A 19,753-nucleotide genomic window follows, 5' to 3' on the forward strand; every position below is an offset into this window, starting at 1 on the left:
TTGTTGACAGACAGAACATTATATTCCCACTTCTGCACTTAAAACTGGGTCTCATAAAGCAATTTGTTAAAGCTTTGCCAACTGAAGGAGACTGTTTCAAGTATCTCATTTTGGCATTTTCTAGCCTTTCATTTGAAAAGATAAACGCTGGTGTGTTTGACGGTCCACAGATTTGGCAGCTCATTAAAGATGAACATTTCATCGGGACAATGTCAGAACTCCAAAAGAATGCTTGGTTGTCATTCAAAATCCCTGTCAAGGACTTTCTTGGAAATACGCGAGCACAGACTTACACCGAAATTGTCCAGAAACTCTTGGAGAGTTCAAAATGCTTTGTTGCTACATGAGCATCAAGGTGCATGTTCTGCATAGCCATCTTGCTGACTTCCCAAAAAACCTTGGTGCAGTCAGTGATGAGCAAGGTGAATAATTCCACCAAGATTTGAAGGTCATGGAGGCACGGTATCAGGGTAGATGGGATGTACATATGATGGCTGACTATTGTTGGAGCATCATGCGATATTGTCCACAGATTGAACACTGCCGGAAAAGCTATAAGAGTAAATTTTTACCTTAATATTTATGCTTGGTAGCAGAACTTTACTACTTGCACACAATTTGACTTACAGTAACAATATATAGCCTTTGTATGAATAAAATAACTTTAAATAAACAGTATATTCAGGTAATTTTTTCTATTTGCTTTGTATGTACATTTTGTATGATTTTTGGGAGAAAGGGAGGGTATCCTGTACTTTAAAAAGTTGACGTGATAGAGAAAAACTGGGGTCATTTTTGGATTCAGTCAAAAAGAAGTGTCAGATCTAACTCAAGAAAATTGTGTTCCCCAGTGTTATTTGGAAATGGACTGCAATTGAGGGAGATAATCCTACCTGTAATTTAAAAAAAACAAACTTAATATTTTCCTATTCTTGGTCTTAAAATGCATTCTTAATAACTGAACTGAAAGTGCCTTCCTAGAAATACATACTTAGTAGAATACAGTTTGCTTGATATACAAACATGAAGTTGTCACTGTCGAAAGATTTCAGAAAACCTTGAAATTCGTAGATGATGAATCCCGAGAGCTATAACTGTAACCTTTCTTTGTAGTACCATTAGATAAAATATATTGTTTGCCACAGTAATAATCTCCCAGATGAGCTAACGTTATGTTCATTCACCAGAAATCATAGAAAAAAAATGCATGTGAATTCAATAAAAATCTATAAACATAAAAAAAAAGGAGTTGAATGTCATGGAGGCATCAACAATTCAATATTCCACCACTGTCTAAAGTTTCTCATATTGGAAACAAACACCAGAACCATTCCAACACACAAGGATGACAAAGGACTACGGCTCGTCGCATGTCCTCAACTAGAAAAGGAATACACCGGCCACGGAGAAGTTTCCCAGAGCAACTGACGCCTTTCACAGCCAAGCTGAACTATCAGCATATACACAATGTCTCTGTGGGGAAGCTGCGGAGAATGGCTGACTAGCATGCTACACATCCAGGAACATGCACAAAAGCTGTAGCTAAGAGTCACATCTGGTGACCAGAAACAGATGCTGAAACGTAACACACCACAAAGAAATGCAACATGGGTAAAACCTAACAGAATGCAGCCCTCACCTTTAGAGAGACTCTCCTCCATGTCAGCGCCCAACAGCCCTGATACCCCAGGAGACCACTTTTAGGCCCCATAGCTCTTCAGTCTGAAGAACCCTACAGACATGCCTGCAGGAATCCTTGCAGATCTGAGAGGTTGAAAACTGCAGTTCTAAGTGAAAAATAATTGAAATTATAAGATGGAATAGAGGCTAAGTTATGTCAATACACCAAAAACCTCCGATCACAGACATTCATCTTAGTCCCCAAGAACATTCTAAGCTCAGGAGCGTTGGTTCAAGGATGTCTCATAAACAGAGTTGCTATGGTTGTAAGTTTACATCATACAATATTCACTTGTAACATCATCTCAATTCCCTGTGACTAGTATCATGTCTCAAATCATTCCCAGCAGGCAAGCAATCCCATGAGTCACTCTGTTGTGTTTAGGATTTAGTTATTTGTTGCATGCTGGTCTAGCTGAGATCTAGCATTCTTTCATCGGTAAGATACAAGTCCACTGACAAATAATCTGCTTACTAATTGCTTCCTTTACATGTCCATCAGGGATTTCTTCCTCCATTCCCACATCCCCTCGTTAGAGTCCATCTTGTCTGATCTGCTAAAATGGTGCCTACACAACCTAATTAGTTTTTCAGCTGCTTTCACAAGGCTTTCCATGAACAAAAATAACAACTTTATTACTCCATCCTGTGTGTCTCAGTAATGCATGTGTCTGCTACAAAAAGGTGAATATTGTATGATGTAAAGTTAAAACCATAGCAACGTTGTTTATGAGACATACATGAACCAACAGGGTGAGGGGTCTGGGTCAGCTGGGGAGAATGTAGGATGAAGAACCAGAGGGGCCTTGAAGATCTCGATATTAATTGGCCAAACTGGTGGACTAATTGGCAAAACTAGAGTGTCACTCATGCGAGCATGTTTTTAAAATTCAGCTGCACATGCACATGAAAGATGGCAAAGTCCTTTGAAAGATATGCAAAGTACGTTTTCGCCAGCAGTCTCTTAAGCAGGGGCGAAGCCTGAAATGAATGTTTGGCTGGGCCCAAGGTTAACATGGTTGGGCACTAAACACTCGAGCCCCCTCCCCCCAAGCCCATCTCCAGCCTCCTCCTCACACTCAAGCCCATCTTTAACCCCCTCCAAGAGGGACCTTTCTGAAGTTAGATGGAGGAGGAGGAGGGGGAGATGTGCTGACTCAGCACATCGCCGGCGGCCTCCTTCCCTTCCTCCTCCATCTGGCTTCAGAAAGGTACCTCTTTCACTACTGCCAGATCAGATGAGTGCTTCTTTACCCCCCTTTATCATTTTTCAGACCTGAATAATAAGGGCTTCCTCAGTTCTGCTCCTCTCCTGAGGAGACAATCGTGGTGTGCGGTCAGGGTGCTGCAAGTGGCCCGCCAGGCCTGCCTTGCTCACCGTGCTTCTCTTGCTCCCACGAGGTGCGTACACGCTGTGCAGTCTCTCAGCTGCCTACGTGCTCCACCTCTCTGACCAACGTGCGTCCTGCATGTGCGCGGTGTGCACAGACTCCTCTTGGGCGGTGCAGCCCAGCCCTGGCCTCAAACAAACTTGCGACTTTTGTGGGCAAACTTGCGGCTTTTACGCACTACGGTCTGTCGCCGCTCCTGCCAATTGCTGAACTTAGCGCTGCGGCTGCCGCCGATTCCGATTGCCTGCCCTGACTCCTGAGACGGTATTGGCTGCATCACTGCAGCGTCCTGGAAAAACAATTTGGGTGGGCCTGAATGAAAAGTGGGTGGGCCTCTGCCCACCCAGGCCCACCCGTAGCTACACCACTGCTCTTAAGATTAGGTGCATACACATGGGAGGCATATTTTAAAGCATACATGTGCAAGTGCGTACACAATTTAAAATTGCAGCGTATCTCCGCTTGCATGCCGATACGCCCAGGTATGGGGGCAGGCTAATTTTAAAGCGAGCGTGCGTGCACCCATACTTGCGTGTATTGGCATGCAGCTCTGGCATTAAAAAAAAAAAGTAGTTAAGCACTCGTCTAAAATACCAAGGGGTAGATTTTCAAACATGCGCGCGTGCGCATGTTATAAAATCAGGTGGCCGCATGCACGTGTGCCACATTTTACAATCCATTCACGCATGTGCGGGCAGCGCATAAAAGGGGGGGGGGGGTGTCAACTTTTGCAATTTCCGCGTGGCGACGTAAGCGGGCCATCCCTAGTTCCCTACCCCCTACCTAAATTCCCTCCCTCTTCCCCTCTCCTCCCCACCCCCCTAAACCCTACCGATCTATTTTGTTTTTTGTTTCACAAATTTACTTCAGGCCCGGAGCTGAAGTAAGCTGCACGCGCCAGCCGGCTGCCAGCGAACGAGTCATCGGGACAGCACACAATGGCATTGTGTGTGTCGTCCCCCCCCCCCCCCCCGAAGAGGCTCGGCACTTGTGCGCATTCCGGGGTTTACGCTCGTGGCTGGGCCCCTTTTGAAACTTCGCGCGGCACGTGCAGGGCCCAGCCACACACGTAAACCCCGGGATTTACGCATGCAGGCCTTTAAAAATCCATCCCTAAGTAAGAAATGTGAAGCGTATGTGGACAAGAGGCATAAATGTAGGGGCAGACAGTGTAAGCTGTGTTGTGAGCCTTGACCCCTGGTGACAAACACTTGTGTTTTATGCCCCCTATTGATCAAGCACAAAATACCTGAAAAATATATATTTTATGATTGTGAATGTATGCAGGAAACAGGTTGGCATGTTCCCAAATGCATATATGCAACAGATTTATGTAACAAAAGAAAATGGGAATTCAATGGTCTTGAGAGTCTAAGTTTAAGATTTTTTTGTGACAAAGTTCAAAGGATACACTTTCATAGCACATAATTCTAAAAGCTATGATGGTTATTTTGTAGTTAGCAAACTGCTAGAGGAAAAGATGGAAATATGCTTGTTAGCTCAGAGTGCTAAGCTCTTACAAATCACAATTGAAGTCCTGGGTAAATGGTTTAAAGACTCTTTAAATTTCCTGCCCATGAAGCTTCCACATGCCAAGGGGTTTCAAGGCAGTGAGGGCTATTTCCCTCATTTTTTTAATACTTGAGTTAATCAAAATTATGTGGGGCCTATGTCTGTTTTTCAGTACTATGGCATTGGGAATATGATGCCTGGAAAAAAAAAAAAAGAGGGATTTTTACAGTGATACAGGGACAATCAATATAACTCTTTGATTTAAAAAAAGGAGCTCGCTTATTATTGCCACTAGGATGTGAACATTTTGAGGCAGGCCTGTATTCTGTACAGATCTGAAATTATGAAAATGACAGAGACACAGTTGTAGAAAAGCAAGAAGGTGGATCTAAAACTGTGTAAAATTGCATAGGTCCCTTCCAGTACATAACACTTGCATCCGTGTGCATGGCTGTGTTTTTAGAACCCAAGACCATGGCACTCGTCCCTCCAGAAGTTCATCCCCCTCTATCCGTGGCTGATGTATACGGAGGCCACAGAACAAATACAGATGACACATGCTTTAAAGAGGGGTGAAAAGCAGGTGGGTCCCTATTTTCTTGACGGTTATGCACTTGTTGATGGGGTACAAACAGTTTTTGAATTTAATGGTTGTTTTTTCCATGGTTGTCCAAGCTTTTATAATGATAAAAGACCAGAACCCTTTAACAGCTACAATATTGGTTTTCTCAATTACAAAACACAAATCAAAGCAGATTTCCTGAAAAGATGAGTGTTTAAGGTCATAAGTTTGTGGGAACATGAATGGAAAAGAATGGTGAAAGAAAATATATGGGGTTGTGCAGACTTTGTGGTTAAATCTGCACTACCGAAGCAATTGATACCCAGAGATGCCCTTTTTGGTAGCAGAACCAATGCCGTTTGTTTATACTATAAAACCAGGAGAAAAAAATACATTACTATGATTTTACCAGCCTATACCCATTTGTCAATAAAATGAAAGAATATCTAATTGGTCACCCACAAATCATTTATGACAAATTTGGCCACCTCTCAGACTATTTTGGATTTGTTAAAGGCAAAAGTGTACCCTCCATGAAAGCTCTTTTTCCCTGTGTTATCCATCCATGTGGGTGGTAAGCACATGTTCCCCGTGTCATATATGTGTTAACAACCGGAAGCAGGAAACGTGCACCCACATGTATGAGGAGAGAGCCCTTACAGGAACTTGGTGCATTCTGGAGATGAATGTGGCTATTGCAAAAGGTTGTGTGGTTGTAGAAATATGTGAAATTCGACACTTTGATTGTAAATCTGTTTTCTGAATACATAAAAATGCATCATCATCAAAAACAGGAAGCCTCTGGTTACATCCTCAATGGTGTAACAATACTGAAAAACAAAAGCCGTATAGATCTGATTTTTACAAAAAAAAGAAGGTGTGGTTTTTACATCCAGATCAAGTTAGCATGAACTCTACAAAGTGCCAAATTGCTAAGCTTTTTGTTGCGTCCGGTTGCAGACAGCTGCGACCTCTCTGCCTTACCTCTTTTTCTTCCCTTTTCCTCCTCTTTGGGCAAGATGGCTGCCTCCGGTGCCGAGGGCCTCGGCATCTCCAGCCTAGCATGAGTGTTCCAGTCCGCCATGCTCCCGTGGCATCCTAAGGCGCGCGCGCACACCTCTCCTACGCTCAAATACACATCATGGCGGGAACCTCGGGGGCACCCCCACTGCATGACGTCAATACCTCCGGGTGTTTCAAGCCTCCGCTTCGCTACCACCATTGAGTTAGTAAGGACTTCGGTTAAGCTACTCTGACCACTCTAAGCTGCTCGCTTAGACGCCGCTCTACACTACAAGGGTATCCATTTTTACCAGAGTGGTTTACAGGCCTCCTACTCAAACGGAAGAATTAGACAGAGAACTGATTGAAGACAAACAAAAAGTTGGGAAGGAAGGGAGATGTGTTGATTGTTGGAGATTTTATTCCACCTGACGTAGACTAGAGAATCCCTTCTGTGGAATCTAACAGAAGTAGAGAGATAGTGGATGCCCTGCAAGTGGCTCTGTTCAAACAAATGGTAATGGTACCCATGAGGGAGGGAGCTATTCTTGACTTAGTGTTCACAAATGGGGACCACGTATCAAATGCTCGAGTGGGGGCCCACCTTAGCACCAGCGATCATCAAACAGTATGGTTTGATATTGCAAATAGGATATGGAGAAGTCGCATGAAGACCTGAGTTTTGAACTTCAAAAATACAGACTTTGCTGAAATGGGAAAATTCCTGGAGATGGAACTTGCAGACTGGGAGAAAATGGGAGAGATGGAACAAATGTGGGCCAAACTAAAAGGAGCGATCACAAAGGCAACTAATCTTTACGATAGAAAATTAAACAAAAGCAAGAGAAATAGGAAACCTATCTGGTTCTCAAAGGAGGTGGATGATAAAATAAATATAAAAAGAACAGCGTTCAAGAAATATAAAAGGATCCCTAAAAGAGGAACAAAGGGAAGAATATCTAGTTAAACAGAGAGATGAAGAAAGTAATCAGGAATGCAAAACGTCTGGCAGAAGAAAGGATTGCCAAAGAGGTAAAGAGAGGTGAGGTAGATATGCCCAAATTGTCTGCGGGAGACCAATTTCAGTTGGAAAAAACAATTTCGGAACTGGAGGTGGATTTTGCTATAAAAGATTTAAAATTAGGGAAATCCCCTGGTTTAGATAGATTTACCCCCTATTTTATAATAAATATGGAACTTTGCTGCAGGGCCCGCTGGCGAATATGTCTAATAAGATCAGGGAAGGCGGGAAACTCTTGCCATTTGGGAATGTAGTGGGTATTACTATATTGCCCAAGCCAGGGAAGGACCCAACGAGTTGTGCCTCCTATAAGCCCATCTCATTCATAAACATCGATCTGAAAATTTTGGCTAAAATCTTGGCTTTCCGTTTGCAAGGAACGATATACAGGCTCATCCATGTCGACCAAGCGGGGTTTATGCCGGGTATTAGATAATATAAGGAAATTGATTAATCTGATCCATATAGCTAAAACTAAGGGCCAGCCAGTAATATTTTTGACCATCGATGCAGAAAAGGCCTTCGACCACGTATATTGGCCCTTTTTGTTTGCAGTACTGGAAAAAGTGGACTTAGGTGGTACCTTCTCCGCGTGGGTACAGGAGCTATACAGGGATCCTCTTTCATGTTTAAAAATTAACCACAGCTATACGGCGAACTTTCAGATTCGCAGGGGACACAGCAGGGTTGTCCTCTGTCGCCACTCTTATTTGCCATAAGTTTGGAACCCCTGGCAACGGTAATGCGACATGCGGCAGATGTGTATGGGATTACAGCCATCTTACAGTGATATAAGGTTTCACTATAAGCCGATGACATGTTTTCATTGTCTAGACCCATGATCTGTACAGCTCTGTACATTCTAAGCAAAGTTCCCGCTTCGGGCTGCTAAGGGGCACTCCCAGACAGTATGGCTAATTCAGCCTGCCTATCTGCAGGAAAATATATTGATGCAGGAAATATTTTATATTCTAATTTGAAGAAATAGAGTAATATAGCCCATCCAGTCTACCTAGCAAGGCAAATGAAGAAATTAAGAACACTAATTCTGAAATCTTCCTCCACCCAAAAGCAATAGTATCTGGGAAGGGCCAAGCAAGACAAAACCAGACAAGGGAAAGACGACAGTCCCATCAGAGATATACAAGCAAAACAAAGATAGTTGCTTACCCAAAAACAAAGAGCCTAGGCATTTAACAGACTTACAATCATTTTTTATAGTGGTTCTGAAAAAGACTACAGGGATGAAGTCACGTGTTGTGTGACAGGCAGTTCAAGACCAGCAGAGAGGTTTCACAGACCAGCACAAAAGGACCAGAATCTTCACAACAAAGAAAAATTCCAGCCATCAGTAAAAGACTAAAAGATAAGAGCAATTATTATTAACAACACATTTTCTGCATTTTTCCCTAAAAGATTCCAAAAATGAAACTGTAGGTATGTAAGTAATATTAAGCATTCCTACATTGTGATACAGAAAATTGTCAGTGATTGTTATAGCAAATAGCTAATGACACATTTAACTTATAATCTGCTATAAATACAGTACTAATTTAAAACAAACAAGCCTGTTCCTTTAAATTAACTTGCTACCATCTGGTGGTTGCAGATATATATCTTGTAACTAATTTAACAATGTTAACTCATGCAAGGAATTGTAAAAGAAAATTATTCCTTACCTGCTAATGTTCGTTCCTGTAGTACCATGGATCAGTCCAGACAGTGGGTTATATCCCCCGACCAGCAGATGGAGTCAGAACAGAGTTTGAGAGCATCAGCATATAGAGTAGTGCACCCTCTGCTGGAGCTCAGTATTATGCATAGCAAAGCCCAAAAGCAAAACACAACATTTTGGATCCAGATCCGTCCCCAAAAAGGAACAGAGAAAGATATAAGTAAACAAACGGTCAACAGGACCACCAACAGTCAACTTGTGAGGAGCTGTGAACAGTAACAATAATCAGTGACAAACAGAATGAAAGTTACCTGGAAGAATCCGAGCAGGACCTAATGAAACCCCTAGTGGCGGGCGTCTGGACTGATCCATGGTACTACAGGAACGAAAATTAGCAGGTAAGGAATAATTTTCTTTTACCTGTACGTACCTGGATCAGTCCAGGTACGTACCCAAGCTTCCCTAAACCGGGTGTACCCAAGCTTCCCTAAACCGGGTGGGGTCCTGAGAGACCTGCTCGGAGAACTTCATCGCCAAAAGAACCCGTGTACTGAGGCGCCAGGTGTAGTCTGTAATGTCTGGAAAAAGTGTGCAACGACTTCCACGTCGCCACACGGCAGATTTCCTGGGAAGAAACGGAGAGAGATTCCGCCCAGGATGCCGCTTGGGATCGCGTGGAATGAGCCGACACGCTGCGAGGCGGCACCCGCCCCGCCGCAATGTAAGCAGATGAGATGGCGTCCTTTATCCAGCGCGCAATAGTCGTCTTGGATGCCTGAGAACCTCTCCTCAGTCCTGACCAGAGGACAAACAAATGATCGGATACCCGGAAGTCATTGGTAACCGCCAGGTAACGGAGCAGCACACGCTTGACGTCCAGGAGCCGGAGAGACCGGGGTTCCTCTGGAGCGAACGCTGGAAGCTCCACCATTTGATTGATGTGGAAGGCCGAGACCACCTTTGGTAGGAAGGATGGCACCGTACGAAGGGAAACCCCGGAGTCGGAGAAACGCAGATAAAGGTCCCGGCAGGACAAGGCTTGGAGCTCTGAGATCCGGCGAGCAGAAGAAAAGGCTACCAGGAAAACAGTCTTGAGGGTCAGGTCCTTGAGGGAGGACCCCCTCAGGGGTTCAAAAGGAGGGCCCGATAGTGTTCGCAGCACCAAGTTGAGGCTCCAAGAAGGGAAAGGATCCCTGACCGGTGGCCGTAGGTGTTTGGCACCCTTCAGAAAACGTGTGATATCCGGCTGAAGGGGTAGAGAGCAGTCCTTCTGTACCAAGACATTCAAGGCCGCCACCTGAACCCGGAGCGAATTATAGGCGAGACCCTTATCCAGACCATCCTGTAGGAAATGAAGGATCAGCGGGACAGTCGCCTCCATGGTTTGGACCCCGCGGTCGGAGCACCAGGCTTCGAAGACCTTCCAAACTCGAACGTAAGCGACGGAGGTCGAAGGCTTGCGGGAACGAAGCATCGTTGAGATCACTGTCTCCGGGTAGCCTCTGTGGCGGAGACGGCGCCGTTCAAAAGCCAGGCCGCAAGACAGAAGAGTTCTGCCTGCTCGAAAAATACCGGCCCCTGACGCAGAAGATGAGGAAGATGGGACAGGCGACGTGGGCCGTCCACCGTCATCTGAAGTAGATCTGCGAACCATGGCCGACGGGGCCATTCTGGGGCTACGAGAATTACAGTCCCTCGATGATGTTCCAACCTGCGGAGAACCTTGCCGACCAGAGGCCAAGGAGGAAACACATAGAGCAGTTGATCCGACGGCCACGCTCTCTTCTGCGGCTGAAGAAGCGTGGAGCCTTGGCGTTGAGAAAGGTCGCCATGAGATCGAGGCGTGGAGTCCCCCAACGACGGACGATGAGATGCATTGCCTCGTCGGAGAGAGCCCACTCGCCGGGGTCTAGCTGTTGACAACTCAGGAAGTCCACCTCGGCGATGTGAGAGGCCGCTATCCGGATGAGATTGCTCTCCGCCCACTCCATCAGGGGAGTTGACTCGAGGGAGACATGCTTGCTTCTTGTCCCCCCTTGACGATTGATGTAGGCCACGGTGGTGGCGTTGTCCGAGAGGATCCTCACCTCTCTGTGTCGCACCAGGGGAAGAAAACGCTGAAGAGCGAAACGCACGGCTCTCGTTTCCAGGCGATTGATCGGCCACTTTGCCTCCTCTGGCGTCCAAGTCCCCTGCGTGGCGCTTCTTTCGCAGACGGCGCCCCATCCCGCGAGGCTGGGATGGGGCGCCGTCTGGGAGACTCCTGGGAGACTGGTTTCCAACGGGATAGCAGGGACGCTTGCAGTGGACGCAGGTGTGCAAATGCCCAGGGTACCATGTCGATGGTGGAGGCCATTACTCCCAGGAGCTGCAGATAATTCCAGGCGGTTGGTTCTTCCAAAGCCGAAAACCGAGACACGTGCTCCCTCAGGGCTTGTGCCTTGTCCTGGCGCAGGAACACCATACCCCGCCAGGTATCGAAGCTCGCTCCTAAGAAATCCAGGTGTTGCGAGGGCACAAGGGAACTCTTTGGAAGGTTCACCACCCAGCCCAGAGAGTGTAGGAATTGTACTACTCTGGCCACTGAGGTTTGACCATGTGAGAAGGACTTCGCTCGAATCAGCCAGTCGTCTATGTACGGATGTACTAGGATACCCTCCTTGCGGAGGGCCGCCGCCACCACTACCATGATCTTTGTGAAGGTCCGAGGTGCGGTCGCCAAACCGAAGGGAAGTGCCTTGAACTGAAAGTGTTGACCGAGAATCTTGAAGCGAAGATACCGCCGGTGAGCCGGCAGGATGGGAATGTGCAAGTATGCTTCCGAGAGATCCAGTGAAGCGAGGAATTCTCCCTTGTGCACTGCGGCAATCACTGATCGAAGAGTCTCCATGCGGAACCGGCTGACCCTGAGGGCCTTGTTTACCTCCTTCAAGTCCAGGATGGGCCGAAAGGAACCGTCCTTTTTGGGAACGATGAAGTAAATGGAATAGTGGCCCAAGCCCACCTCGAAGGGGACTGGAACGATGGCCCCTATTTCCTGCAGTCGGTCTAGTGTTTGTTGAACTGCTATCCTCTTGAGATCCGAACCGCAGGGGGAGAAGATGAACCGGTCCCTCGGGGGGCAGACAAACTCCAAGGCGTAACCGTCTCTTATGGTGTCCAGCACCCACTGGTCCGTGGAGATAACTGCCCACTCCTTGTAGAAGTCCATGAGGCGGCCTCCGATCCGGGGAGGTGAGAAGTGGGCTCCTTTGGCATCATTGGGATGACTTTGTGGGCGGATTTCCCTGCCCTGGACCCTCTCTCGCGGGCCTCCGCCCACGAAAGGAACGAGACCAAGGCTGGGATCTTGTCGGCTGTATCCGGGAACCGGACTGCCGGTAAGACCTATAACGTCGCTGTGCCCTGGCCCTGGTTCTACCGGAAAAAAATGACCTGAAGGAACGCTGTCTATCCTCCGGCAGCTGATGCACCGAATTTTCCCCCAGTGACTTGATGATCTGATCCAGGTCCTCGCCAAATAAAAACTTCCCCCGAAAGGGGAGGGAGCCAAGGCTCGACTTGGAGGAAGCATCCGCCGCCCAGTTGCGAAGCCACAAGAGCCGTCGGGCTGCTACAACCGAAACCATTACGCGAAAGAGATCATACAAGGCGTCCGCCCCGTATGCTATGGCAGATTCCAGACGGTCCGCCTGGGCAGCCTCTTCAGGGGGCAACTCCTGAGAGGTGAAAAGCTGCTGTACCCAGAGTAAGCTGGCCCTTTGCGCGAGCGAAGACCCTCTTGAGGAAGGTTTCTAGTTTACGGTCCTGCGTATCCCGCAGGGCTGTTCCACCCGTGACCGGGATGGTCGTCCTCTTGGTCACTGCCGTCACCGCTGAATCCACCTTGGGCACCTTGATAAGATCCAAAAAATCCTCAGGGAGCGGGTATAGCTTTTCCATGGCGCGTGTGACTTTCAAGGACGCCTCGGGAGTGTCCCACTCCCTGGTGAGAAGCTGTAGGAAGGACTCATGGATAGGGAAAGCCCTTGCCCTAGGACGGAGGGCGGCAAGTACTGGATCCCCTTTGCGAGAAGAGGTGGCGACGGCAGGAGCCACAGGGATCGGCGGATCTGGAGGTGGGTCGAGGTCCAGCTCCTGAATAATATGGTGGATGAGTTCATCCAGCTCTTCTTTTTGAAAAATCCGTAGGGCTCATGGGTCGTCCCCCTCCATATGTCCATCCGGATGCGCCTCCGGGGGTTCCGGGGAGTCGTCTCTCACCGGCGAAGCCGCCCCCGTGGTACGCCGGGGTGGCACGGGAGAGGGACCCGGCAGGGATCCAGGCGTAACAGGCGAGGCGGTGAGACCAACAGCAAGTTTAGGAACCTTGGGGGGAGGGGCCCCCAGGGGATTCGGCGCCTGCGCTCCCATACCCTGCAAATAAGCCATGTGTATTGCCAGAATAAAATCAGGTGAGAAAAACGGGGAGCTGATTGGAATCCCTGGGAGGGGACCGACCTGGGAGCCCCGGTTGGGCAAACCCCCCGCCGGGGGCAAAGCCTGTTGAGAGCCAGTGCAACCAATCCTGTCTGCATCTGGGAGCGAGTCCGTCTCACGCTGTCCCCCTAAAATGGCCGCCGTTCCCGCCAAAGGCGGCGTCGTGGCTGGCCCACGCCGCCTGGGCTGAGGAGGAGGCAGGTCCGAAATCGCACCGGAGGACTGCAGGGTGCCTTCCCCGTCGGGGAAGCACCGCTCACAAAGCCCCTCCCTCAGAAATTGATTCCCCGGTTCGCCGCAGGCCTCACACCTCGAGGACCGCGGCATGTCAGCACCGGGAAAAAAGCCTCGGGGGGGGGGCCAAAAACGAGCTAGTGCTGCGGGGGGGCCTGGAATGGCCCTAACAACCCGCCGAAGGGGTCCAGGAACTGCGGGGGAAAACCCCCGTTTCAGTTGAGCACCCACCCGCGGGCGGAGCTTGCGAACCGCGGGACCCACAAACGACGCGTGGAGCGGCCGGAACCACCGGCATCCACGGGGCACCACCAAAAAGAAGCAAACCTGTGGAGAAAGAAACTCAAAAAACTTCCACTTACCCCAACGAAAGAGGAAAGATGTACAGAATAGAGAAGGCAGAGCCACAGACACACGCCTCCTCAAAAATTGAAAAGTCTTTTTTTTTTTTTTTTTTAATTTTAAGGATCCAAAATGAAGAGAAACATAAGACAGGGAAATACTGTGGAGAAAAAGAAAGAAATAACCAAAAATGAAGAAACCCTGTCAATCTGGGGGAGCTAGTGGATCCCCCCACTCACATCTGCTGGAGTCAGAAGAATACTGAGCTCCAGCAGCACTCTATATGCTGACGCTCTCAAACTCTGTTCTGACTCCATCTGCTGGTCGGGGGATATAACCCACTGTCTGGACTGATCCAGGTACGTACAGGGAATTAGGTAATAACCTTTTCCACATTTCATAAAATACCTGCCTTTCTTGTGCAACAAGAAATATTAGGATATTATTTATATATTTGATAATATTCAGTCCTGAGTACAAGTGATTATTATAGTCCTAAGTATATGACTAGATATTATTTATTTCTGAGACTAGATATTATTTATTTCTATGTTAGCCATGACTCTGGCTTTTCCTCCTCCCAGTTCAAGTGCTCCTGTTTTATTGTAACTTTCATTCACTTTTTCTCTCTTCACCTATTGTTCACGTTGATGTTAATGTTATTGCACCGCTGTTTATTGTAAACCGATACGATATGATTGGTATCATGAGTGTCGGTATAAAAAAGCCCTAAATAAACAAACAAACAAACAAACAAACAAACAATCCAAATTCATCACCAGTTTGGATACAATGAGCCTTGACACTGGGCATAACAGAAGGAGATGCAATCTGCTAGCCGATTTTAAAGACTGCATTTGGCAACAGCAAACAACAAAATGTTTGTGGACTTTCTAAGGGCTTCAGTCTACTCCAAATTGAATGTGAAGGTTCTCTTCCAACTAAACTAAACTAATATTTATCTACTCCCCCTCTGCCAACTGTTAACCAAATTAAACCTTAAACACTTTTTATACGCGGATGATGTCCAGATCGTCATCCCCCTCAAAGAATCCTACACAAAAACTCTAGAATACTGGGAAACTTGTGTGCTAGAAATTGACGGACTCCTCTCCAGTCTAAACCTAATCCTAAATTCCTCAAAAAGCGAACTCCTCCTAATTTCCTCGGAAAGCAGTAACTCCTACACAAATCCTCCACCCAACTTACATTCTTCACAAGTAAGAGACTTAGGAGCTATCAATGATAACAGGCTAAACCTAAAAGCATTTATAAAACAAACTACCAAAGAATGCTTCCATAAACTCCAAGTCTTAAAAAGAATAAAACCACTTTTCCACTTCCACGACTACAGAACAGTTTTGTAATCAATAATCTTCGCTAAATTAGATTATTGCAACTCTATTCTATTAGGTCTCCCGTCATCTCACACTAAACCCCTTCAGATGGTTCAAAACTCGGCAGCAAGAATATTAACAAACACTCGGAGAAGAGACCACATATCGCCAATCCTCAAAGACCTTCACTGGCTGCCAATTCACCACAGAATCATATATAAGTCCATAACTACTATTTACAAAGCCATCCATCAATACTCTCCGCTTAACCTTCACATTCCATTCAAAAAATATACTTCCTCCAGACCCATCAGAGAATCCTACAGAGATTCCCTACAAGTTCCACACGCCAAATCCACTCGGCACATAACCGCCAGAGACAGAGCTTTCTCCACGGCAGGACCGACATTATGGAATTCCATCCCACCAGACTTGCGACAGGAACCCTGCCTTCCTACTTTTAGGAAACGTCTCAAAACGTGGCTATTTATAAAAGCCTTTCCAGACACCAACTGAACCCTAATTCACCATTAACTATCGCTTAGACTTTTCTCAATATGATATTTAATAAACACCTTAACAGAACAATTCATTAATATTGCAAATGCTGTAACTTATTTCTCAACATTAATTGGCAATTTTGTTCCCTATGTTTAAATCCTAGCTACTTTTCACTGCTCCAAGTTGTGTAATTCCCTTGTTTTATTGTAATTCCCTTGTTTTATTGTAACCTGTCAGCACCTTGTTAATGTTTTATTATTATTATTATTATTTTCTCATTAGTACTTTGTTCCTTCAATTTTTGTTAATTGTCAACCGGTATGATCCGATTTCCTTCGCGAATGCAGGTATAGAAAAACTTAAAATAAATAAATAAATAAACTATACAGTACTTGTTCTCCTTTGTGGACATGTAGTCTGGGAATAAATGTTGGAAGGAAGATGGACTCATTAAAGTGAAAGTCCAACACTATCATAGGCAAGAACTTAGGATGTGTGTACAGAATCACTGTATTATCAAAAAAGTTGGTATAAGGTGGATAAGTCATTAAGGATCACTGACTTTGCAGGCCAAAATGACTGTGGCCAAAGATAAGACTTTGCAGGTTACTTCAACTCACAAAAGTCTACAGCAGGGGTAGCCAACTCTGGTCCTCAAGAGCCACACACCTCAAGAGTCTGGTTTTCAGGATATCCACAAGGAATATGCATGAAATATATGTGTATACAGTGAAGGCAGTGCATGTAAATCTATCTTATGCATATTCATTACAAATATCCTGAAAACAAGACCTGTTTGTGGAGAACTAGAATTGGCCACCTCTAATCTGTAGGTTCAAAGACAGCTTTCATCAGCTGAGTCAATATCGTGTTGAAGTCCCAAGACAGAGCAGAAAGTTTGATGGGAGGCTATACCTGAAGCAAGCGCCACATGAATTAGGCAAATGAAGGCTGAATAGAGAGATGGATCTACCTTCTACATGATGTGGTAATAACCAGCTGCACTAAGGTGAACTCTGAGCTGATCTTAAGACCTGTCTCCCAAAGACATAAATGGTAATCTAGTAGTTTTGTGTGGTACAGGAGAAAAGATCTAGGGTCTTTCCCTCATGCCAAGAGGAAAACTTTCTCCACTTTGACCCATAAGACTTTCTCATGCCGTCTGAGAAGCCAGAACACCAAGAGACACATCCTCTGAAAGGTTCAGGGATCATAGAGTTACCCTCTTAACATCTAGGCTGTGAAGGCCAAAGATCTGATGTTGGGATGGCCTAACAGTCCTTATTCTTGAGTGATAAGCATTGGGGGACTTCCCCAGTCTAACTGGATCCCTGATGAACTTCTCCAGAAAGAGTGGAAATCAAATCTGTCTTGGTCAAAAGGGTGCTATGAGAATTATAGTTCCTTGGTCTTTTCTAAGTTTCAATAAGGTCTTTGCAATGAGAGGTCTTAGAGGATATGCATACAGCAGACCCTGGTGTTCTGCCCTTGGACTACTGTTAAGTTGATACAGTAGCAGTAGCTGAGACACCACAAGGCAGAGTCCAAGCTAAAGTCAAAGCAAAGTCAAGGTCCAGGCAGAGAGCAAGGTGAAGTCAAGGTCCAAGCTGTAGTCAGCAATGAGAGGTCAGTCCAGTGGAGGTGAGATACAGCAGGATAGACAGGCTGGACTGGCAAAGCAGGAACAAGATAGAAACACACTGTAGTAACTAGCACTGCTAAACAAGCAGAAGACCTATTACAGAAGCACTAGGAGGAAAGTATAAAGAGGTTAGGGCAGGGCTTCCCAAAACTGTCCTGTGGACCCAAAGCCAGTTGGATTTTCAGGATATCCACAATGAATATGCCTGAGATAAATTTGCATATACTGAGTCTCCATGATATGCAACTTGGAGAAGAGACAGCTAAGGGAGGATAGAAAAGAAGTCTTTAATATTATAAGTGGAATAGAACAGGTAAATGTAAAGACTAGGGAATACTCCATGAAGTTAGTAAGTAGCAAATTCAAAACAAATCTGAGAAAATTCTTTTTCACTCAACACACAATTAAGCTATGGAATTCATTGCCAGAGGATATGGTTAAGGCAGTTACCATAGCTGAGTTTTAAAAAAGGTTTAAATAAGCTCCTAGAGGAGAAGTCCACAAACTGCTATTAACCAGGTAGACATTTATTCCTGGGCATTAGCAGCAAGAGATATATTTACTGTTTGGGATCTTGACAGATACTTACGACCTTGTTGGAAACAAGATACTGAGCTTGATGGACACTTGGTATGACCCAGTATGGCAATTTCTTATTTTCTTAAATGAACCATAATCTAACCAGGAACTATATGGACCCACACCAGAACCTGGAAACTCCTTGTTATTCTTTCAGTATCATGTAATTTAATTGTACTGCTATTATCACTACTTTATAATTGTTTCCCTTTTAAGTGTGTATTTATATGTGTGTATAAAGAAAAAACTTTGACAGCACATGTAAAATTGTCATGCCAATAAAGTTATCCGAAAGGAGCTGTCACTGGTGCCGAGCAACTCAGAGCGCTCTCTCCTCACCTTCTTCCTTCCTGCCTCTGCCACCCTCTGCTGAGAGCCGGGGGCCGGGAAGGCCTGGGCAGGCACGTTCAACATGATGACGGCTCCGGCGGAGACACGATGTGCGAAGCAGCCGAGCCTAAATGAATAGCAGGAAGCCCGAACCACTGCCCCTAAAACTCCTCTTCTCTATCAGAGGTTCTGATACTGAAATCCGGGCAAGGGGGGCAGGTCAGCCGTGACGTAGCAAATTCGCTACACGCCTCCTAGAAAACGTTCCGCCCCACCCCGCTGCTACTCGCAACCACCAATGCGAGAAAAGGGTGAGGTCATGTGGCCCCTATCCAGCCAATGCCTGACAACCCGGAAGAGCTATACTGGTAGATTAGGTGGGGTGTCCGAAGTTGGCGGCTTTTCTACCAGGTCGGACTGCTTTTTGTATTGGCCGGGTTTGTTTTTTTTCGGTGGCCGGGTTTTCACCGCGTCGTAGCTGAGACACAAGTCACAATTCTTTCCTTCCTGGCTTATACATTCATCCCTAGCTGACAGCTGGAAAGATGAGAGGCGGTGCTCAGTGTGTGCGCACCAACACAGAGACGTCACAGGGGTTTCCGGTGAGAGCTTGCTCGAATCCAACCGCAGCTTCCGGCAATACAATGACCAATCCTGTAGCGCGGAGTCCGACGCTGCTGTATCTCGGGTAGCGTAGGTTTGTGTTTTTGAAACAACGTTTGGCTCAAACAAAATAACCTGAGAGTAGTGAAAAATATTTAACCATTTTTATTGCAGATAATAGTATTTTATTTCATTACTGTACTACGCCAATGATGGGCTGGGGCAACCGACTGAGGCCGGCTGGAGAGGGAAGCCTGGAGGCGTTTGTGAAGGAGTGGGAGCGCAGAAGATGCTCTGAGAGCAGCGGGCCCGGGAGCAGTGAGTCTGGGGTGAACCGGTGCTCCTCCAGGCTAGAAATGAAATGCGATTGGGGAAAACACCCACCTGTACCAAACCCTGAGTTATTGCCCTCATACTGTACTTTCTGTGAACTGTACCTTACCATTTTGTAATTGTTTCCGCTTCTTTTCTACCCTTTTAATCATGCTATTATGTTGCATCATTTAAAATTGACATGCCAATAAAGATGTCTGAATCTGCACGGTTCTTATACTCACGATGACGGAATGAACACATCTTTTCCTTCCTGGACATTATGGACATTACAACAATAATGTAATGTCCATATTGCTTATATTACTTCAGTTATATGTTCCAAGTTGTGTTCTAAGTTGATCTTAGTTGTTTCATAATTGATTGTACTTTATTTTAGATTATCCGTTTATTATATACGATATGTTCCTTGTAAACCGCCTCCCCGGCGATAGTTATCTCTGTTAAATGTGAACCGGAGTGATATGTATTGTATACAGGAACTTCCGGTATATAAAAACCAAAATAAATAAATAAATAAATCTTTTAAC

At 46.0% G+C, this 19,753-nt stretch overlaps 1 protein-coding gene and 1 long non-coding RNA gene across 4 annotated transcripts in view; one reads left to right on the forward strand and one right to left on the reverse strand.

The window, feature by feature from the left end:
- The window catches only part of LOC115087855 (cytochrome b5 reductase 4), a 248,272-nt gene extending 229,699 nt beyond the window's left edge, over window positions 1-18,573 (reverse strand). For all 3 annotated transcript variants that reach the window (XR_003855634.1, XM_029595499.1, XM_029595498.1), the window contains exon 1: window positions 18,297-18,573. Coding sequence is in view for 2 of the 3 variants with exons in the window: in XM_029595499.1 (XP_029451359.1) it covers window positions 18,297-18,371 (75 nt within the window). In the remaining variant the exon portion in view is untranslated. The remainder of the gene's footprint in view (window positions 1-18,296) is intronic.
- Window positions 18,574-18,638: 65 nt separating this feature from the next.
- On the forward strand, window positions 18,639-19,429 carry LOC115087856. Its single transcript, XR_003855635.1, has 2 exons — window positions 18,639-18,975; window positions 19,065-19,429. It is a non-coding gene; the product is annotated as an uncharacterized LOC115087856 (long non-coding RNA).
- The last annotated feature ends 324 nt before the right edge of the window (window positions 19,430-19,753 follow it).

The sequence above is a fragment of the Rhinatrema bivittatum genome, chromosome 3, assembly GCF_901001135.1.
Source record: "Rhinatrema bivittatum chromosome 3, aRhiBiv1.1, whole genome shotgun sequence".
NCBI lineage: Eukaryota > Metazoa > Chordata > Amphibia > Gymnophiona > Rhinatrematidae > Rhinatrema > Rhinatrema bivittatum.